At 42.6% G+C, this 23,778-nt stretch overlaps 2 protein-coding genes and 1 long non-coding RNA gene across 4 annotated transcripts in view; 1 reads left to right on the top strand and 2 right to left on the bottom strand.

The window, feature by feature from the left end:
- PLPBP (pyridoxal phosphate binding protein) overlaps positions 1-10,913 on the bottom strand; it is a 69,534-nt gene extending 58,621 nt beyond the window's left edge. The window contains exons 1-3 of one of the 2 annotated variants that reach the window (XR_011030231.1): positions 10,759-10,913; positions 7,179-7,286; positions 3,037-3,072 (exon numbers count right to left, since the gene is read on the bottom strand). Coding sequence is in view for 1 of the 2 variants with exons in the window: in XM_068274960.1 (XP_068131061.1) it covers positions 3,037-3,072; positions 7,179-7,286; positions 10,759-10,848 (234 nt within the window). In the remaining variant the exon portion in view is untranslated. The remainder of the gene's footprint in view (positions 1-3,036; positions 3,073-7,178; positions 7,287-10,758) is intronic. The other variant, XM_068274960.1, reaches the window with a different exon arrangement.
- An 82-nt stretch (positions 10,914-10,995) lies between these two features.
- Positions 10,996-23,750, top strand: LOC137563028 (uncharacterized). Its single transcript, XR_011030232.1, has 4 exons — positions 10,996-11,104; positions 11,783-11,832; positions 20,111-20,180; positions 23,551-23,750. It is a non-coding gene; the product is annotated as an uncharacterized lncRNA (long non-coding RNA).
- ERLIN2 (ER lipid raft associated 2) overlaps positions 20,201-23,778 on the bottom strand; it is a 48,792-nt gene continuing 45,214 nt past the window's right edge. Inside the window, exon 12 of the mRNA XM_068274959.1 lies at positions 20,201-21,691. Coding sequence (XP_068131060.1) covers positions 21,497-21,691 — 195 coding nt within the window. The 3' untranslated portion in view covers positions 20,201-21,496. The remainder of the gene's footprint in view (positions 21,692-23,778) is intronic.

Genomic DNA, 23,778 nt, shown 5'->3' with positions numbered 1-23,778 from the left:
TTCAGTCGGATCACACCTGCTGTAGTATATCTCACAGTGTTTGTTTGTAATATTAACCACTTCGCCATATCTGGACGCATATATCCGTCCAGATAGGCAGTGGTGCTGCAGCCGTGTAGTGCGCGCGATCGGGCGCGCGCCCGCTCCCGCTGCCCCCCGATCAGTGAATGGGAATATAATTCCCATTCACCGATCTAAGTCCCCGGCAGAAATACCGACGCTTTCTCATCAGAGAGCGTGGTATTTCTGCCCCCAGGAAACTTCTCTTCATTTTAGTTCCTAGATGCGACATTGTTCGCATCCAGGAATTTTTTGAATGTGGCCATCTTGTGGCTAAATAGTAAACTGCACCCACATTGAATAAACCCGTATTGAATAAAAAATACATTATATTACATCTAAAATTGGCTATTTACCTCCCAAACTAAAATTACCCAAATACATTTTTGTATTAAAAAAAAAATAAAAAAAATTACAATTAAAAAAAAAAAAACTACATAAATAGTTACCTAAGGGTCTGAACTTTTTAAATATACATGTCAAGAGAGTATCTTATTAAATTTTTTAAAATTATAAGTTTGTAAATAGTGAAAAAATGCACCTTTATTTCTAAATAAAATATCGGCGCCATAAATTGTGATAGGGACGTAATTTAAATGGTGTAATAAGCGGGACAAATGGGCACATAAAATGCATGGGTTTTAATTACTGTAGCATGTATTAATTTTAAACTATAATGGCCAAAAACTGAGAAATAATGATTTTTTTCCATTTCTATCTTAATCTTCCTGTTAAAATGTATTTACAGTAAAGTGTCTTAGCAAAATGTACTACCTAAAGAAAGCCTAATTAGTGGCGGAAAAAACGAGATATAGATCAATTAATTTTGATAAGTAGCGATAAAGCTATTAGCGAATGAATGGGAGGTGAACATTGCTCGGATGCATAAGATTTTCGAAGCTGTAGGCTGAAGTGGTTAAACACTTAACGCAGGAAGAAGAAAAGGCAAGACTAAATAAATTAAAAATAGACAAGGCACCTGGCCCAGATGGCATGCATCCTCGGGTCCTAAGGGAATTAAGTTCAGTTATAGATAAACCCCTTTATCTTATCTTTTGTGACTCTCTTTCAACTGGCAGAGTCCCAGTGGATTGGCGTACAGCCCACGTTTTCCCATTATTTAAGAAGGGCAAAAAATCAGATCCAGGAAATTATAGACCTGTAAGCTTAACATCAGTTGTATGCAAACTATTTGAGGGGTTACTAAGAGATACATGACTTCATAGTAGAAAATAATCTTATTTCTCAGCATCAACATGGGTTTACTAAAGACAGGTCCTGTTTGACTAACATGCTCAGCTTTTATGAGGTAGTGAATGCTAATATGGATATTGGGAATGCTGTAGATGTGATATACTTGGACTTTGCTAAGGCCTTCGACACTGTTCCCCACAAAAGTCTGGTGCAAAAGTTGAGGATGCAAGGACTGGGGAAGAGTCTGTGTGCTTGGATAGGGAACTGGCTAATGGACAGAAAACAAAGAGTTGTGGTCAATGGATCATACTTAAAATGGGAGACTGTTAGCAGTGGGGTCCCACAGGGGTCTGTACTGGGTCCAGTGCTCTTCAATTCATTTATTGTGGATGCAGTAGCGAGCAATGTTGCTATTTTCGCAGATGATACAAAATTGTGCAGAATCATCAACTCTCAGGAAGATAGTGTCATGTTGCAACAGGATCTGGATAGGATGGCTATATGGGCACATAAATGGCAGATGAAATTCAATGTTGAAAAATGTAAAGTCATGCATTTTGGTCGTACCAATGGTCTAGCACCATACAAAATAAATGGGAGACAGTTGGGGACATCAAACTTGGAGAAGGACTTAGGAGTACTCATCGACAACAAGTTAAATAATCGTACTCAATGCCAAGCCGCTGCAGCTAAAGCTAACAAAATTTTGGGATGCATTAAAAGGGAAATAAAAACTCGAGATGCGAGCATAATATTGCCCCTGTTTAACTCTCTAGTAAGGCCACATCTGGAATATGGAATTCAGTTCTGGGCACCACATTACAAAAAAGATATTGCAGTTTTAGAGCAGGTGCAGAGACGAGCAACAAAATTGACACGTGGGATGGAAGGTCTCACTTACCAAGAAAGGTTAGATAAACTGCGTTTATTTAGTCTAGAGAAAAGACGCCTTAGAGGAGATCTAATTAACATGTATAAATACATCAGAGGGCAATATAATAGCTTGGCGGATGAGCTTTTTGTCCCTAGGCCTTCTCAAAGGACTAGAGGACATGATCTGCGCATGGAGGAAAAACGTTTTAGCCACTTATTTAGGAAAGGGTTCTTTACAGTAAGAGTGATTAAGATGTGGAATGCATTGCCACAGGAAGTCGTTATGGCAAACTCTATACCTGCATTTAAAGGGGGCTTAGATGCTTTCTTTGGGTTGAATGACATCCATGGCTACAATTACTAGGTAAGGCCTAATGATGTTGATCCAGGGATTTTATCTGATTGCCATCTGGAGTCGGGAAGGAATTTTTCCCTTTTGGGGCCAATTGGACCATGCCTTGTAAGGGTTTTTTCGCCTTCCTCTGGATCAACAGGGATGTGTGAGGAAGCAGGCTGGAGTTGTACTTTGTACTGGTTGAACTCGATGTACGTATGTCTTTTTTTCAACCAAAATAACTATGTAACTATTTAACTTCTGAGTGCAGGGAACATATTTGTTTACTAACTTAGGATTTATCTGTATGGCAGATGAATAACATTAAAACAAACTGCCACCACCATGAACAAGGGCATTCCTGAAAAGTCCTATTTAGGATTAGGACTATAATCGTTTATCTCAGTTTATTTTCACTTCATGTTTGCATTGAGTTGATACTCTAAAAATGTAAATAGATTGATGGAAACAAAAATACAGTAAACATTCTTGTCATCTGTGACACCAGCCACAAATACATAAGAACAAAAAGTATACACCTGTGAAATAATATACTGTTGGCAAGAAGAACTTACCTTAGCATCTGAGGCCTTTTCAGCTAATTCTTGAACCTAAAAGGCAAAGCATATTTCATAGGAAAATAAATTATTTATAATTCCTGACCACAATATATTTAAAGTGAACCTTAAGAGAGAGGGATATGATGGCTGCCATATTTATTTCCTTTAAAACAATACCAGTTGCCTGGCAGTGCTGCTGATCTCTTTGGCTGCAGTAGCGTCTGAAACACACACCTGAAAAGAGCATGGGGTTAATCTAGTCAGACTTCAATCAGAGCACCTGATCTGCTGCATGCTTGTTCAGGGTCTATGGCTAAAAGTATTAGAGGCAGAGGATTAACAGGGTGCCAGGCTATTTGCATTGTTAAAAAGGAAACGTCAGTCTCCATATAACTCTCACTTCAGGTGTGGTTTAAAATTTAGTAAACAGATTCAACACAAACAATTCATCACAAAGAACGCGCCCCCCCCCCCCATTAAATTGCATCTGGTTAGAAAACATACCATAAAGCAGCAAATAGGGCAAGCACCAGTCAATCTATAAAGCTATATGTAGTTCATCAATTCATGTTGTATGTGCAGAATGGGATATAGAGACCTGCAACAACTAAATAAAAAAAGACTATCCCAAGAGAACCGCACCACACATAGTTAACAAAAATAACAAAGCTTTATTGTATTATAAATCAGGTTCCAATTATTAAAATCAATTAAAACATGAACCCAGGATCTACACCAATGTCTGTACTGACATAATACACAGTGTTCTCCCCAGGGCCAATCAGGGGGGCGGGCCGCCCGGCTGTTTTTAAACCCCGCCCGCCTGTTGTCATTGGCCCACCTAGCTAGGAAAAAAAACCAGCCAAAGCAGAAGCGTCCGACCGCGCTACAGTACATCATGCCGACAGCTGCAGTCTGCACGCACGCCTTCTGCCCTCATCTCTACCTCCGTCTGTAGCCTGCATAACTATGCAGATAGGCAGCAGTGGGTGTGGCCGCGGGCAGGCTGGAGGGGCTCGCTTATCACGGATTCTGTCTGGCATTCTTTCTCTAGGCTCCGGCGAAACTTTTAGAGCTGCCAGGCTTCCTTACGTTGAAAACAGGCCTGTGTAACAGCTCAGCCAATCGCTGCGCTCTTAGCATGGCTTGGGGAGTGGCTTATGCAGTGCTGTGACACACATGGAGGCAGCTGGCGGCAAATGATAGATCAAGGAGGGAGCCGGGGCACCGCGCACGGAACAGCCAGGCAGAGAGAAGCAGCTACAAATACAGGTTAGCTTAATGTGAAGTCTGCCTGGCTGGAATGTTAGGAATTTCTTTTCACTTACTGAGTGGCTGCGCTGGCAGTGTGGATTCACACCCCTTCCCCCTCCCTCCCCCCCCCCCCCCCTTACTCCTCAAGATGACCCGGTGTGTGTGGATTGCAGATCTCGGAGTCTCCCAGACAGGACACTGGCCAGCTGCATACCGAGGGGACTCTGCTTGTCCTGTCACAAGGCTTTGTTACATAGCCTGATAGCAGTGTGCAGGTGATCATCTGAGATAACATACGTGGTGGCTGTCACCTGTGTGTTTTTTTATTAATCCAGCTTTTTGCTGCCTATTTTGGATCAATATCTATGATCATTTATGATAATTGAATTACCCCTGCCATCAGGTAACTGACTATCCACAGAAGAGCTTACAATCTAATTCATGCCTTTATGCCACTTACTCTCCAGGAAGGATCTTACCATCTAGTCCCTGATGTTCTGTCACTAACTATCCACAGAGGATCTTACCATCTAATCCCTGCTGTGATGACACTAACTATCCACAAACTATTTTACAATCTAATCGCTGCCGTTGTGTCCCTAATGGTTGGTACACACAATGAGAATTTCTGGCAGATTTACTGCCAGATCGATTATTTCCAGCATGTTCTATCTGATTTCCAATCGATTTTTCATTCAATCCTAGGGAAAATTGGGCATGTTGGAAATAATTGATCTGGCAGTAAATCTGCCAGAACATCGCATGGTGTGTACCAGGCATAACTATCCACAGAGGAGTTTACAATCTGATCCCAGCCATTATGTCACTAACTACAAACAGAGAAGCTTACAATCTAATCCCTGCTGTGATGTCACTAACTATCCATAGAGGACCTTACAATCTAATCCCTGCTGTGATGTCACTAACTATCCACAGAGGAGTTTGCAATCTAAACCTTACCGTAATGTTACTAACTGTACTCAGAAGATCTTACAATCTAATCTTTGCCGTCAATAATGTCACTGGGGGAACCTGAGCACCATCATCTGAAACAATTTCTCCCTAATGCCTGGTACACATGATGCAATTTTCTGACAGATTTACCATCAGATCGACTATTTCCAACACGTCCAATCTGATTTCTGATCAAATTTCTGCTCTGTTTCTCATAGAAGTGAACGGAAAATCGATTGAAAATCAGATTTAACATGTTGCAAATAATCGATCTGACAGTAAATCTGTCAGAAAATTGCATTGTGTGTACCTAGCAGGTACATCGGCTTGTCTCCTCCTCCACCTATGCTGTAAGCAGAGTTGCACTGGTCCGGCATTCCCCTGTCACACCCCACCCGGCTACTTTTTCATGCCACCCGGCTGGAAAAAATTCCTGGGGAGAACACTGATACATGTACAATAATGATAGCGCTTCAAAATATGCACAATAATGTATTATATTGTATTAATCCATACTCCCAATCACCTAGGGCGAGTAAAGTGCTAGTGCTGATCATACAAGAAATACCATCCAGAAATGTGCCTCTCTCCAGGCTACACCACGCTTCCTGTCCTTCCCTCGCCTTGGGTAAGCTCAATTCACCTCTGGCCTTTCACATCTACTAGCTTCCTAGCTGGCTCATCCAGCCTCCTTCACTTCGGATTGTTCCTTGTACTTATTGTTCATACACTTTCCTATGCACTGGCACATGTTTCACTTTATGGTTAATCCATACCGGCACATTTCTGGATGGTATTTCTTGTATGATCAGCACTAGCACTTTACTCGCCCTAGGTGATTGGGAGTATGGATTAATACAATATAATACATTATTGTGCATATTTTGAAGCGCTATCATTATTGTACATGTATTATGTCAGTACAGACATTGGTGTAGATCCTGGGTTCATGTTTTAATTGATTTTAATAATTGGAACCTGATTTATAATACAATAAAGCTTTGTTATTTTTGTTAACTATGTGTGGTGCGGTTCTCTTGGGATAGTCTTTTTTTACTTAGTGGTTAGAAAACATAAGCTGCTTTATTATTGTATGCAAAACTTTTACAATGCGTCTGTTGCTTTCAGTTATAACTGGAAGGGCAACTGATATGCAAAGAAATAACCATGCTTCCATACAGCCTTTTTCACATTGTATACCGAAAAACTGAAGTTTTTTCATAATGCATTGCTATGGAACATCTGATCAGCTAATTCCACGTAGAGTGAGGCCTAATGCTGGGCATACACGGCACATTTATGCGCCGGAATCGAGTCACCGCTCGTCCGCACATGCGTGCGGATTGATTCCCGCTCGTCCCCACAGGCACTTCCTTCTCAGTGCTCAGTTTTTGCCTATTGTCCACCCGCGGGGATCGAGCCGGGAATCGATCCACGCGGTGATCGGACATGTCGGAAATTATCAATCGAGCCATCAGAGGCTCGATTGATAAGAAGAATCTGGGCCGTGTATGCACAGCATAAGGCTCAATTCACACTAAAAATGTTCCAGTTGGATGGAGCACAAAGGACAATAAACAGGATAACATATCCTTTGTAAAACACATGACATGTTCAGACCTGTGTCAGCATGTCTATTCTGACCAGTGTCAGTTGCAGTGATGAAATCAACTCCTGGCCTGCACCATTTTTTTTCTTCTTTGACACCAGACAGAAGTCAGACATGTCATAATAGCAATGCTATTATAACATGTCTTATGCAATGTACTTATCTAAATGTTGTTCTGGTGATGGAGTACCGTATGTACTCTCACCATCGATAACACTAAACACCTGTAGTGTGAATTGAGCTGAATGGATTAGAGATGGTCGATGAGCATCACTACAAGATTACACCAAACTGTATGGACCCACAATATACTAGTACACACTGCAGGTGACCAACTTACATAGTTTTCCCCAAAGTATCGCTGTCCATGTCGGTAGGCTTCGATTACCAAATCAACAGGTTTTGTTTTGCTAACAGCCACTAGCCTAGGCTGTATCGCAGGTAAATTCTGAAAAAGAAACCAATGCAAACAGGAACTTAAATGTAGTCAGGATAGTATAAGCATTATGTGACGATGTTAGGCAGGGTAACAAGTCAGATTATGGCTGAGTGGACCAATAGCAACTAAATATTCTTCCAGTAGAGAACTATGCAGGGTATCCTTACATTTATTTGCTTTCATCTATTTAAGATGAAAGCTATTTAAAGAAAGAAGCATGTGGCCTCTAACTGCAGTTCTACCGGCTATATTGTACTTCTGTTTGGGGACTATGAGGATTACATTTAATATAATTTATATTTCACTGTAGGTACTCTTTAAAGTTTACACGAGACAAAAAAAAAAAAAAAATACCTACTTCCTTATGAAGAGGGAAGCGTCCTGATCCTTCAGAGGCTCCCTGTGTAATCATCACCCCTACTGTTGTCATGTACAGACCCTCTGAACATATCAGACAAGAGCTTGTCAGATATATTCACATGACCATGCTCCCCACCGTGTACGAGCGCGGCAGTACTGTGCCTTAATAGCTGCATCTGCACAGTAAGCTGAAGCTGCTCATCCACTGCCGTACTTGAGCAGGTGCAGTACTGCCCCATTCATGCTCAAAGAGAAGCGTAACTGCAATCTAAAGAGTCCTGGGCAGCAGCGGTGGTTCAGAGAGTGTGGGGGCATCCAGAGGCTTCCCTTCTCATAGGTAAGTATCTCGTTTTTCTTGCCTCAGGTACCAGTGTGCTGCCCATCCAAGGGAATCGCCATGTATCAAATACCTCACATTGCAAGCTATTTGTGCCATGCAACATATACAGTACATAATATGTACACACCCGTTGTCCAGTGTGTGCTTATAGTTGTGGACACGAGTCCACCGCACACACTACCTTATTATTATTAATTGTATTTATAAAGCGCCAAAATATTACGCAGCGTTGGGCAATAAATAGGGATACATACATTGTAACAAGGGGTGACAGACAGAGAGGTAGCAAACAGTTATACAACATAGCACAAGGTTATACATGCAATCAGAGTATAAAATACGTTTTACAGAGACCCAGCAAAACAAGACCGAGTTAAAGCAGCCATACACTGGTCGATTGCCACCAGATCGACCAGCAGATAGATCCCTCTGTGATCGAATCTGATCAAAGAGGGATCTATTGGCTGCCTACACTGCAAACAAATTTTGAATCGATTTCACTATGATACCGATTCAAAATCTGTGGCGCTGCCAGTGCCGCCGCCCCCCAGCATACATTACCTGATCCGGCCGGCGCAAATCCCCCAGTCTCCGCTGTCTCTTCTCCGCTCTGGGCTCCAGCTTCACTTTACTTCCTGTCAGGGGACGTTTAAGCAGTAGAGAGCGCAGAGAAAAAACAGCGGGGACACACGCCGGAACAGGTAATGTATTGCCACTAGCGTCGGTCATCGGACATTCTAACGCCGCTATCGACGCACTCCCGACCCGCCAGCGATCGAGCGAAATCTTCCACGCGGACAGATCAACAGGAACGATGATCTCGGACGGAAATCGGTTGTTTGGTCAGCGTTTGCGCATCGATTTCACAGCACATTCGATTACAGTGATCAAATCTGCTGTCTATCGGCGGGAAATTGTTTAAGTGTATGGGCACCTTAAGTCCATGAGGAGGATGCCATTGCTGGGGTAGTAAAATTAAGAAGGACACAGGGAGGGGGGAGGCCCTGCCAAAGGCATACCATCTAAAGGGTGGGGGAAGGACACATAAGGTAAAACTGTGGAAAAGGTGGTTGACTGAGAGGTAGGCCATGCTAAAGAAAGGTGTTCTGAGGGCTACCTTTGTAATATAATCACATTTGCTATGTGATTATATTGTTCGACACAATGTGTTAGTGTGAAAGTAGTCCACTGCATAAAATATACTGAATGCAGAATTACTCCATCAATCCTCTTCTGCCTGTCAGAGATGTCTTGCCTTCTGGTGTAACTGAGCTGCCATCAACCAATCACCATCCCACCAGGACTCTGGTGAAGCTGCCACTAGTACCTCACCATCCCAGCTGGATGGGTGATAGCGGAACTGCAGCGAGCTAGTGAGGGGGATACTGTGCAACAGAGGCAGAAGAGGTGTTCTCCCTATACACATCCTCCATTGGCAAGGTTATCTCCTCCATGGGTTTTAACTATCATCTGTATGTAGATGACACCCAGATCTACCTCCACACCCCTGACATATCTACCACTACCATGGACAAGGTCTCCTCCTGCCTATCAGCCATCTCCTCCTGGATGTCCGCTAGGTTCCTGAAACTAAATCTAGACAAAACGGAATTTATGATCTTCCCACCCCGGACATCCATAAACCTTCCAGATGTGCATGTCACTGTTAACCACACTACCATTCGCCCTACCTCTCAAGCCCGCTGTCTGGGTGTCACCCTGGACTCCGCACTCTCCTTCACTCCCCACATCCACAACCTCACAAAGTCCTGCAACTTCCACCTTCGTAACATCTGTAAGATTCACCCTTTCCTGACCTCTGCCACCACCAAACTCCCCATCCATGCCCTTATAATTTCCCGCCTTGACTACTGCAATGCCCTGCTGTCTGGTCTCCCTATGACCCGAACAGCCCCACTGCAGTCCATCATGAATGCGGCAGCCAGGATTATCCACTGCTCCCATCACTCCACCACGGCGGATCCCTCCTTAAATCCCTCCACTGGCTTCCTATCCAGTCCAGAATCAGATTCAAGATACTGTGTCTGACCTACAAATCTGTCCACAAAACCTGTCCAACCTAGATTTCCGATCTTACTCAGAGGTACACACCTAGCCGCTCACTCCGCTCTTCCAATGAACTTCGCCAAACCGTCCCCCGCATCACCCAGTCCCATGCACGCCTCCAGGGCTTCTCAAGAGCTGCTCCAACACTATGGAACTCTCCACCCATTAGGGCAGCCCCCTCCTTCAACATCTTCAAGAAAGCCCTCCAAACTCACCTTTTCACTCTGGCCTACTACCCCTCACAACTGCTCTACACCTACAGCTGAACTCTGGTCCCCTACCATTCGTGTCCTTACCTCTCCCTCTAGATTGTAAGCCTTTGGGCAGGGTCCTCCTCCTTTTGTGTCCTACCTGATCATGCACCTCCATTACTGTGCACCCATGCTGTGCATCTGAGTGAACCTAACTTGCCTAATCTCCATGCTCCATCCAGTGACTGACTAAGCATTACCTTGTACTCATACTATGGTGTGTGATCTGCTTTTCTTGTATTCCTGTATTGTCATATTGCTGTATGTCACCCCTGAATATTGTCTGTAAACTAAATTAATGTTCAGCGCTGCGTAATATGTTGGCGCTTTATAAATACAATAAATAAATAGAGGCTTGTTTAGGGTTAGGAGTCACGTGATTGCAGGAGTTATAATCAGGCACCAGGCTGCGGTGACAGGCGGTCCTGCTCTATGTGACGCGCAATGCCCGGGCTCTCCTCACCTTGTCTCTCCTAGCCGCTGCATGCCTTGCTTTCTCCAGCACCGAGGCGAGAGCTTTCCCTATCTCCTCAGACATGCCTGCCCTCCACATGACACACCGCTACTTCCCATCCTACACCTCCCCGCACCGGCCATACAGTCACGGCCAATCACAGAGCGGAGGCTTCCCCGCTACGCCAATCACAGCTCGTCCGTTCCGTGAAGTAGGCGGGGCAGAGACACAGCGAGTGGCAGCTCCTGGCGGCCACATTGAGAGGGGCAGCGTTAGCTAACCTGTTGCTAACCTATTGCTACGCACGACTAAGAACGATATTTGTTTTTTTACAGCTCCCTCTACTGGTGGAAAGGTGTTGTAGCATGTGCAGGATAAGAAGCATTGCCTGGGGTTTATTATGCAGGCTTTTTGTCATACCCATCTAGACACATGTAATCACTTGATAGAGTTTACTAAGCAGAGTGCTAAGACGTTATCTGGTTGTGTCAAATGTGGCTTTTGTGCTAAAAAAAAAAAATATTCTGACCCGAAGCAGCCCAGCTGAGAAATCATTCATACCATAAGGCTGACACGAGTTTTCTGCCATATGCATTTCTGCCTTTTATTTTTTTTTTTCATTGAGTTTTTGTATGCATTTTGCTTTTGAGTTTTGTATGCATTGGCAGTTGTAATAATATTATATATATATATATATATATATATATATATATATATATATACATACATACATACATACATACATACATACAAATATAAAAATACATACCTTTTTTCCCCAGAAATCCATGCAAATCGCATTATTGAATTTTTTCAGCCCATATGAAAGCATTGTATGTGCATCACGCAAAGAAGTGATGGGGTGGTAACAACCGTAACATGACTGATTACAATGCAGAAACTTATTAATTGTACAGAATTTAACATTTTTATTGACAACAGAAAATATCATTTCTAGTACATGCCAGACAGTGGAGGATTTATAGATTTAGTCCAGCCCCTTGTTCAATTATCTTGTTCCTTCTCTTCACAGGGAAGATGACCTGTAGCAGGCAGAGCACCACCTCACACGTCACAGTGGAGGTATGAGGAGTACAAGAAGTTTGATTGCATAAAACCAACAATGGTAATTCAACAGTGTGAGGACTCTCTTCCACTATGAAATGCGATCGCGATTCCGATCGCAATCACGTTTCAATTTCCACCATGCAATTGAGCTACTATACTCATAGTACAGCTCAATCGCATACAAAACACAGCAGGACGATTGCGCTTTGACCAAAAGCACATCGCAGTCGGATCTCACTAATGGAAATTGCTGCTGCAGTTTCCATTAGTTTAATGTACCTTGCAATTTGCGATCAGAATCAAATCGCGAATTGCAGGCTAGTGGAAAAAGGCCCTAAATGGTGTAAGGAAAAATGATTGAATAATTATACTGTAATAGGTAAAATTTTAATGAACTGACAGAACTCACCACTATTGCAAAAAAAAGTAGGCAGTTAAAATCTGACAGAACCGACTGGTTTTGGTCCAGTCCATCTCCTCATGGGGGATTCTCAGGATTTTCTTAGTTTTCAACAGCATTTCCCGAACAGCAGTTGCAAAGTATAAATGACAGATTAGTGTGCGAGTTGGGGGGCTGGCATCTTACTATTTTTGCAGTTAATATGCTGTTCTGGAAATGCTTTTGAAAACGAAACCCTGAGAATCCCCCATGAGGTGATGGACTGGCTCAAAACTTCTCAGGTTCTGTCAGATTTAACTACCTACCTTTTCACCATAGTGGTCCTTTAAAGAGGAACTGTAACGACAAAATGTCCCCTGGGGGGTACTCACCTTGGGTGGGGGAAGCCTCCAGAGCCTAATGAGGCTTCCCACACCGTCCTCCATCCCTCTGTGCAGCGGTGACGTCAATATTTACCTTCCCGGCTCCTGCGCAGGCGCTCTGACGGCTGTCGGCTCCGAAGTAGGCGGAAATACCCGATCGCCGTCGGGTCTGCTCTACTGCGCAGGCGCAAGTTTCCGGCGCCTGCGCAGTAGAGCGGACCCGACGGAGATCGGGTATTTCCGTCTATTTACGTGCCGAAAGCAGCCACAGCGCCCCCGCTGGAGCCAGCAAAGGTAAATATTGAATCTACAGTCGGGTCTGTCGCCGGCTGTTCGGAGGGCTGCAGCGAGACCCCCGTGGGACAGAGGACGGCGTGGGAAGCCTCATTAGGATCCGGAGGCTTCCCCCACCCGAGGTGAGTACCCCCCAGGGGAGGTTTTTGATGTTACAGAGTCTCTTTAATGAACTCTTTAGGTAATGGCATCTTCCTATTCCCCAGGAAGGGGTCGCTAAAACTGCAAGTTAAGGCAGTAACATGCCCACCCCCAACCAGACAGACCCTTCTAGATACAACACGCTCCCCACTGCCCACCACATAGGTGGTGCATTGAGGTCGCATTAAACCACAACAACCCACTGTGAACGTGGCCTAATGGGTAAACATCCTGTGGTGTGGTTCAGTGGGCGAATAATAAATTAGCGAGCAAGTGTTTAGGGACACGTGAGCTCACAAACCCCCATCACTAGTGAACACCACTTTATAAATAGGCCCCGTAGTGCACTCTGTAAAATGTTGTGGAAATCATTAGGACTATAAGTTAATATTGAGGACCTCGCTATTGCTACACCCCTTGCCTGAGGATACCCCATGAGACCACCCAGCCAACCTGTACTATGTTTTTTTAAATTAAAAAATCTGTCAGTTTGAAAAATACTGCATAATTCATTTAAATCATACTGAAATACAGTGGGACAAAGGCTCCTTGTACTTGCAATGTGATCCATCCCAGTGGACAATATCACATCACAGTGATGCATGATATTCCTATGGTGCTAACACATTTGATTGCTTTGCAGCGTGATGCAGTGGGTTTCATCAGGATAATGTGCTGCATGCAGTGTGTTTACAGTGGCGTGAGGCATACACTCATTGTACTGTATGCTTCACTGTATGGTCATAACACATCAGTAATACACAATGCAAGTTTTGGCTATGTTGTGTTGCAATTGCAGTGCAACATATTGTGCATTGTCTTACTGAAAGGTTAGGGCAGGGGTGTCAAACTTTATCACAGAAGGGGCCAAAATCTAAAACATAGTTTAAGTCACAGGCCAAATTGTTTAAGATTTAACATTTATTAAACAACCTCAAATAAAGTGGCATAACTATAGCGACAGTGTGGTGGGCTGCTCCTCCCCTTCTGCAGAGTTGCACAGTGGAGCAGTTTAATACCGTGTTGCCTCGAAAATAAAAGTGTCAGATTGATTTTTGCTCTAAAACATGTGCTTGGGCTTATTTTCAGGGGATGTCTTATATTTCTATCAGCATCTCTCAGCAGAACATTTGTTTCTTTGTACTGTTACTGAATTTGCCCTGTCATCTCTACACACAGCTGATAACCTAGATCTGTGGATGACAGGACTGATGCCCAATTGGTACTGCACCCATGTCCCCGCTTGCTGGCCACCTCTTCCTCCTCTTTAACTTCTGCTAGGGCTTATTATCAGGGTAGGGTTTATATTTCACGCATGCTAAAAATTCCAGCTAGGGCTTATTTTCGGGGTAGGGCTTATTTTCGGGGAAAGAGGGTATTTACCTGCCCCAGCACTGCTTCAGTTCTTCTCTGATCTTCCTGACAGACACACACTCTATGCTGCATACCTCTGAAGTCATGTCATAGGGAGCTGGAGGTGTGCAAGCATAGAGCATGCAGCTTCCGGAAAGAACAGAAGAGACATGACACAGCGCTGGAGTAGGTAAATATTTGGGTTTAAGGAGGGTGCCACATGGTAATGTCCCATGGGATGTTTCTGCAAACAGGCTCAAAGTGATAATGTTTGAACCAGAAACTGTCATCATTTGGATGGAAAGGCAGTGTACTGTTGCTCTTTTATTTCTTACAATGATGCACATTTGAAGCTCTGGAGGGCCACATAAAATGGCAAGGAGGGCAGCATTTGGCCTGCGGGTCTTGTGTTTGCCACCTGTGGGTTAGAGAATAAGCAGTTCTGCGACTGCAGTTTCATGCAGATAACCTAACAATGAATGAAAACTATTTTCTTTTCTTAACCTCCTTGCCAGTTACCCCGAGCTCAGCTCGGGGTAACCTGCGTAGGAGGGTTTTCTCACGCCCCGCTAGGCCGATTTTCAAATTTTTTTTTCCTGCACGCAGCTAGCACTTTGCTAGCTGCGTGCAGTTTCCGATCGCCGCTACCCGCCGCGCCACCCCCCCTCCAGACCCCTTGCGCAGCCTGGCCAATCAGTGCCAGGCAGCGCTGAGGGGTGGATCAGGATTCCCTCTGACGTCCCAACGTCGGTGACTTTCATCCCGCCCAGTCGCCATGGCGACCGGGGAAGCCCAGCAGGAAATCCCGTTCTGAACGGGATTTCCTGCTTAGGCCTCGTTCACATCTGCTGCGCTGAAAAACGTGTTAAAGCGCAGGGTAAAAAACACATGCGCTTGTGCGCGCTTTCGTCCGCGTTTCTGTGCGTTGCGCTGCGCTTCTTTAAAGCATGTTTTGCTTACTGTAGCAGCAGCAGTTGTCAATAAAACTTTGTTTTTGTATGTAAATGTATTTTTTTCTCCAATTAGGGGTAAAAAACGCATGCGCTTCTATGCGCTTGTACGCGCTTCTATGCGCTAAAAAAGCGGACCCATTCACTTGCATTGCTGTGCGCTTTCCAGCTCAACGCACAGAAATGCCTGCAACACTACGTTTCTGTAACGCTGCTCAGCGCAGCGCATAGATGTGAACCAGCTACATTTAGTTACATGGAAAAATCAATACCTTGCTGAACGCAGAGGGCAGTGCGCTGTGGAAAGCGCACAGAAACGGCCCTGATGTGAACGAGGCCTTACTCTGATCAGAGTGGATAGGGAGACGCCGCTTGTCAGCGGCTATCATGTAGCGAGCCCTCGGCTCGCTACATGAATAAAAAAAAAAAAAAAAAAAAAAAAGTGCTGCGCTGACCCCTTGCTGCCAGAATTGTAACGGCAAGGGGGTTAATAAACTTTAATGTTTATTAAGCATTACCCGGTACTCGTACTGTGCTGTGCTGTGTGATCTGGTTTGCATGTATTCCTGTATTGTATTATTGCTGTATGTCACCCCTAAATATTGTCTGTGACCTTAAAGTGGATCCGAGATGAACTTTTACTCATTGCATTATTGTGTTAATTTCCTATTGTTTATAGGGCATTCCTCAAGCCAAATACTTTTTTTGTTTTAATACTCTAATTCCCAATAAACTAAACAAGCCATGCCCACAGGTTTTCAGAGAGCCAAGGCATTTTCAGACAGTAGCAAGGGCTCATGGGAGCTCAGTCTGGGCAGGAGGAGGGGGAGGTATTACTAGCCAGAGATTTCAGAGGCAAAGGGGAGGAGGAGGATTAGGTTTTTTCACAGGCTGAGTGATCAACATGCAGATAAGCCTGCCTGTGTGTATTGTTTACAAACAACATGGCTGCTGTCATATCAAAGGAAGAAATAATCATATTCTATTGAAGCTGTTTGCAGCTAGATTTGCTGTGTAAACTATCTAAACTTTAGATAAGATATATAGACAAGTTACTTGTTATAGTTAGTTTTTCATCTTGGATCTTCTTTAACTAATGTCAAGCGATGCGTAATAAGTTTGTGCTTAATAAATACAATAAATAAATAATTTGTGATAGAATTATTAATAAAGTCTCTTGCCCATCTACACTATGACATTTGAATGACTCCTTGACCACACGTGGGGAGGATAGTTGTTGAATCCTGAGGCAGAAACTCACTCATCATTGCTGCTAATGTAATGCTACATACAATATATTTGTGCCACTTTAGAAGTAATGACACCCTACAGAGACCAAGCATTACAATGAAGTTCAGTGCAAAGCAGAAATGTGCTTTTTTAAAACAGAAGGTATTTGCGATTATTCAGGTTGGAGTGAGCATATGAGGTTTCCCACAATGCATCACTGCTGAATATGCAAATTGTCCCTGAAAGCTAAACACACCTCCAGAACCGCTGGAATGCAATGACACAATTATTACTCCAGCCTGAATGATCGCAAAATTCTGCTTTGCACTGAACTTAATTGTAATTCTTGGTTTCTGTAGGGTGTCATTACTTTAAAATAACACAAATATATTGGGTGTATGTAGTCTGCTTTACATAGCATTTTAGTAAGAGGTATTTTTGGTCCTTTTTAGACCTTTTACACACTCCAAGGAGGTCTGGTTCACCATGAGCTTGCTGGGCAATCTCTATTTACTGTAAGTTCAGTATGAGACAACTCTAGAGGAGCATGGTTGCGTTCACACTGTGCACACTGCATTGCTGCATGGGAACACACATTCTAGTTGTATGGGTATGTTCATATCTCTGTATCCAATCTGTATTGTAACAGACCAAGTTATCCGAATACACCTTCTACAGGACAACACTTGTGATAACATGCATGCTATATACAGCATAGCAACTGAATAGCATGCACATTATAGTGTGCAGAGTGTGGGTTTTGCATCGCACACAATGTGATCTTAGCCATCGCGTGTGGGCCCTTATGAAACAATTCTGTAAAACGCACAGTCCTTCCACAAAACAGAGTGACACATGGAACACATTAGGTCTTTAGTGATATATTGGATATCAAAGGTTTAGGAGGATCAGCAAGTTGGTAACCATGCAAATGTTGACAAAAATGTTGTATTTCACCTACTGTAACAGTAAAATACCTTTAAAACAAAATAAGCCTGAACAGTGTTACAGTTACACTTCTATGTTGTGACAACAGGAGTTTTTGGATTTTATTTACCTTTCTTCACCAAGTCCTGATTGCTCCTCCTGAGATGTTTGGTTATTTGAATGACAAGAAACAGTCTTCCCCTATTCATATTCTACGTAATTATTATTTATGTGGCAGACTCCAAAAACTTGTAAACAAACAAGATATACAACAGATGAAGCTCAGGGGTTGTACAAAACATGATACTACAGATCGACGCTCAGGGGTTGAACAAAACACTTCACATTACACGATGGACAGAAATCGGTGTGAGCCACAGACATGTACAGGATCCTTAATACAAACTACTGCCACAAGTAGCAAGAAGTACATTTTACATAAAGCAATTCTATGAATGATTGTCTATAGCGCAATTATGACTGGATGCAGATATTTCCAGGCCACAGAGGATGTCGAGTGCCCAGGCTGCTCATATAGCAGTGATTTACTGCTTAATACTTATAAGAACCATCATAATACACTGCATACATTACAAACATGTAGAAGGTGATGATTTGCTTTAAGCTTAACTTGCTGGATTAGAAACAATGTTAACTTGCTATTGCTGTTGTTATATCCACCAGGGTGAATTTCTCTCAATACATGTTCTAGTGACACCAAAGGTCATTATTTCAGTTTGTGTGGTGTCACCAGGAAAAAAACAGGCTGATAAAATCCTATCAAAGCTCTAAGCTGTTTTTCACGCTAAAAAAAGGGAAGTACAAAGTATCATTTCTGCTACAAGTTACAAATCCCCCGATGCACTAACCTCCAGTAAAGTTGCTGGCACAAAGAGCAAACACAGCAGTTTTACCGTTACTAGCACAGGAGGAGCATATGCCCTTAACCTATTAGCACCACGTGCACTACCCTTTAAGTTACCATAGCAACAATAGAGTTAACCTGGTAACACACGTGGCGTTAATGGGTTAAAGTCCGGTGTTCTCCTTGAACTTACAACTAAAAAAATTACAAATAAAATTGCTGCACGTTCCCTGCACATGGCAACTTCTCCAGAGTTTAGTGCATCAGGCCCCGTCTCACCACTTAATGTGAACCTGAATTCTGATTTTTTTTTTTTCAATAAATTGTATTTGTATGTTCTTCTCTAAAGCACGTTTAGATACATACCAAACATTATTTGTCTGGAAAGTCCCATTCCACAGACAAGAAGTTGAAATATCTTAGGAATGAGACTTCACCAAGACAAAGTAATGGTATATTGCTACCAAGCATCAGAAGAGAGCATAAAAACATCTTCTATATAAAAAGACACTGAGTTCAGGCACCCTTTAACTCCCCTCCAATATCTGAGCATGCATCGGATAGCTACAGCACAGGACCATTCCTCATCATAAGGTATATGTGCTCTGCAGATTGTGGTGTAGATCTAAATGCTGAACAGACACCATTGATAACACTGAACGTAGATATTGCAAATACTGATCTTCAGTTATCACTTCTATACCTTGGAAATACAAAAAATACATCCTCTGCACTACCATCTAGTATTTCTGCTTTGGTGAAACAGGAAAAGTTTTAATAACAAATTCAAGTTATTAAAGAGAACCAGAGATGAAGCAACCTCATGTATTTTACCTTATAAATCAGTGGGAACATGACAGTAAACACCTAATCTGCTCTTTGTTACATTGTTCTCTGTTTAATTTGCCTGTTATCACCTCTAAGATAAGAATCCCGACTAAGCAGTCGGTCTGGCTTTGCTACAGAATAATTATAGCTGAGACTGTGTTCTTTGCTGTCTTCAAGTCCAAGCCTGCCCCCTGCTGGCTTTGCTCAGGAATCATTATAGCTGAGTCATTATAGCAAAGCCAGAATCAATGCTCAGTCCGGGATTCTTATCTCAGCTAGATAACAGACACTTTTAGCAGTGAGGATGGAACAGAGAGCATGGTAAATGTTTTCTCTAATGTTCCCACTGATTTCTATGGTAAAATACACAAGGGTGCTTCGTCTCTGGTTCACTTTAAAGTTGAACCATAAGTAGATGTTTCAGCTGCAGAGGAGAAAATGTTGGTGAACCCATAATAATCTCCTAGATTTCTGCATGACGAGCTCCAGAACTAGAACTTATCCACATCTAGCAGCTTATCTTACAAATTATATAAACAATATGCTTTTGCTATGGTCTACTTCAGCCATTACAGTTTGCTGTACATCTGAGGGACCTTTGGTTCAGGAGCATAAGAGTTAAGAGGTTACACTTGCACACCAAATTGCAACTGCAAGTGGTCAGAGGTAACAAAAGAGAGTATCAACAGTGTTTCAGGCAGATTTTAGTCAGAGGGAGGCCAACTAATTTCCTGGAAGGATGTATTGGGGGGGACTTCAGAATAAGGGGAAGTAATAGGATGAAACGGTGAAAGGACACTTCTAAGTATGTCTGCATTTTACATGTGATTTCTATGCCTTTCCCTGCAGCTAACATGCTTGAAAGAAATCATTGCCATTGCTTTCAAAGGTAATCGCATTATAAATGCATGTAAAAAAAACACACTTTAAAATTATTCTACAGAAAAATGGAGTGGTCTCAATGGGGACTGGTACCAGTACTTGAAGTTCCACCAGTGGTTAGTAATTTGCAGGTAAGTAAACATACACATGATTGATGCTTTTAGTGTTTTACTGAGTAGTGTTTGTTACAACAATCAAAGTCATTCACAGAATTGCATGTGAACCGACACACAACAGATGAAACTTGGCCGAGGCAACCGATATCAACCACTCCTGCCGAGAATCCAGTAGGTGTACGGCAACACCCCTCAACCCCAACCGCTCGAACAGCGATTCGTCTGGCAGATCACTTCAGCTGAGCAACGGGAGGTAACATTGTCCTCCACTAGCCCCGCCCCTGTGCAACACCACTCCCACTTCACTCCACCCCCGCATACAGCAGAACACATTACTCGCTTGCAACGCAAGCAATGTGTCTGCACAGCCTCCGCCCTGCAATGTCGCCCCAGGGATCGGCTCCTGGGCCTTTACATTGTATAACTAGTAAAATGCACTCTCTGGATAACAGTCTACTCATGCTAGATCTGTGCAGCAGTTAGGGGTTATTTTGGTATATGGTTTTGGAATGTACGGGCAGGGAGTAGAGGTTGATTGGCTGGTTGCTATCTGTGTCCCCATTGTAGAGATTTTTCTTCATTTTCTGTCTCTTGGACCTCTATGGAGGTTAGTGGCTATCATTTGAAAACTGGTAGTTCTGGAGACGGAAAATTAAAGAGCTCAAAAAGAAAACAAAACACAAACCACCTAATCAGGAGTTCTAAAACTATGAATTTGTAGATCATCAATGACGACCACTATGATGCTTTAATTATAGCCTTTAAAGTGAACACCTCTCTCATCATCCTCCCTGCTCTCCATAGGACAGAAGAGGCTGCCAAGCAGCCTGTCTGTACGATAATCATTACCACAGACGACCACAAAATGGTTTTAATTTGATGTGGTCAAAGATATCCTGGCAAGGCAAAAAATATTCTTTAAGACAGAGAAGACAGGATAGCAATCAAAGGTCAGGACAGGTTCTAACTACTTCCTAACACCATCCATAACTAAAAACAAAACAAAAGCCTCATGGACTAAGCGTTAATTACTGTCACTCAGATGAAGATCAGATCACACTCTAGTAGCCGATTATGCAGAAGTCTGGGGAAGGTTAACAAACAGTTACTTACAGTTGTACATATCACTAAAGGCATTAAAACATCTTATTTCCAATGAAAGTAGTCAATAGGCATTTTACAGTACAAAAAAAAAAATATTTAGCTGCAGATTCAACTGGTCTTGCAAAATTCACATTAATAGAAAAACATTTTTATTTTAATGTTGTCTTTTTATCTTTTTCTTCTTTTTTTGTAAAAAGGAAGGTACCCGTTTCCACACGACCGCATTGTCACGATGTTGGTTCCTCTGTTAACTTAGCATCATAATGAAATGGATCTACCACAGGCAGCTCTGAAGAAGGGGTACTTGTGCCACTGCTGCTATCCATAAACATGTTAGGAATGTCATTGCCAAAGTAGATCTTACTGTTTGCAGCAATGGCTTGGTACTTCATAAGTTGCAAGTATTCAGGAGTTAACTTCAGCTGCATAGAAAAAAAAAAAAGAAAAGAAAAAAAACAAAATAAACTAGATGTTGGAAAAGGCAGCACAAACATAAACAGCAACAGATTTTCAGGGAAATAGGAAAAAGCTGAAAAAAAATAAGGAAGCCTTATTGCATCACACGTCAATATCTTAGCACAGGCAGCAAAAGTTGTAACACAAAAGCAGGAAAAAAAATGTCTAAAAACTGACTACTTGTCCAATAAAATCCAGGTTTTGTTGGTAAGCCACACCTCCTTTCTAAAAAAAACCTGCCATGGCCATTTTCTGTCTTTGTAAAGACTGCTAAAAAGACTGTGGGTGGGCGGTGCCTCAGTGTGGGCTTGAGAGGTTCTCTGCTTGCATAGCCACCGGGAGATTTGGGTCGCAAGAGTAAAGCCGATAAACAGCTCACCCTGCTCCTGCACAAATCCCGGCGGAGCTACTTACTATTCCCTCTCCAGGCCGCCATGGATAGTGGGGGAAAGATGTCATTCATCTCCCAGCTATTGCTGGCGGCCGAATAATAGTGTTTTTGTAGTAATTAGTGCTCAGTCTTTTGACGGTGCCCAAATTACTCACTGAGCACCGCTATAGCCATAAATCATATTACTGCCTATGGCGGCGCCGGCTGCACCCAAATCTCCTGCTCTGTTTTAACAGCGCTTCTTCTTGTGCAACTGAGCCAACCTATCACAGAGAAGAGAGGTGAAAAAAGAAGTAGTACAGAGCCAGCCACAGTATGTTGCATTCCAGAGCCGCCACAGTGCGTCCCTGCTGCTTAATGACGTAGTCAGCTATTGCTGCACTGGGTAAAGAGAGGGAGCAGTCCTACTTAATGTATCATTCTGGCTCTTTCTCCATTTGGAATTTACAACTGAGGTTCCAAGTAACTTGTGTTTATAAAATCTAAATTGCAAACTGCCTGGAAAAGCTATTGTGAATTACTGAAATGTTTTGTATTAATTCCGGCTTCTACATTATTATGACTACGCATTTATATAGCAATGGCGTCTCTTGCAGCGCATTACAGAGTATACAATGAAGTCATGTCACTGACTGTCTCTGAGAGGAGCTGACTATCCTTACCATAGTCATACTCCATTGTCCTTACCACAGCACAAGCAGAATTTTTGGCATGATCAATTAACAATTTAGTCCCCTGTACCTACTCTACACACCCCTGCATCCTCCCTGTGTCCCCCTCTGTGTCACCTCAGTCCCCCTGTGCCCTCAGTATACTGCAGCAAAATGTAATCATTTTACCAGTTTAAAAAACATTTTTAATTTGAATTTTTTTAAATCTATTTTCTCAAAAACTATAAAGGTCTTGTTACCACAGAATCGAATTTCCCATTTTCGAGCAGTTTGTATTAGCTAATATTCACATTCGAGGACTACCTGTATACATAAGGTTATGAACTGTCCTTTCCTACCAGTGGGGACACCATGTCCTAGCACTACTGTGGTGTCACTGATTTAGCTCACAAAATATTCTTCCTACTTTCTTTGTAAGATTACGAGGTTTCTACAATTATAACAAATACAAAGGTTTATTTTTATATGCTCTCCCTTTTTTTGTGGCTTGGAATTCATTATACATTTTAGTAATCATGTTACTCTTGTCTCTGTCATTACCAAGTCTGCATTTTGTATTGATTCTGTATTTCGTCACTAATTATGTATTTTTTCTATTGGTGTATACCATTTGCATGTATTATTACGTACCCCATGTTTGTTGCTTTGTACAGCGCCATGGAATATGATGGGGCTTTATAAATCAATAATAATAATAAGAAGAAGAATTCTTCTCCATTACTTAAACTTATGTTTTTTTTCCTGATTCTTTCACTTCATTTAGGTTTGGTGTGTACAAGGCAAGCTCCTGCACATCAGTGCTATCATGGCACGTGTAATCACACTGGAAGGAATGACAAGAAGCCTACAGAAAGACTGCTAACTGATAGTGTGTTCTGGGAGGAATTAGCTCACTATAATATACTAACAGACAGCAAAGTGATAAACAGCGGGGGAATAAATGAGCAGAGGCAGTAATGCAGAGATGAATGATGTTGTGCAATATACACAA

This window comes from Hyperolius riggenbachi, chromosome 3 (assembly GCF_040937935.1).
Source record: "Hyperolius riggenbachi isolate aHypRig1 chromosome 3, aHypRig1.pri, whole genome shotgun sequence".
In the NCBI taxonomy this organism is placed as follows: domain Eukaryota; kingdom Metazoa; phylum Chordata; class Amphibia; order Anura; family Hyperoliidae; genus Hyperolius; species Hyperolius riggenbachi.
This window is presented reverse-complemented; position numbering and strand designations above follow the sequence as displayed.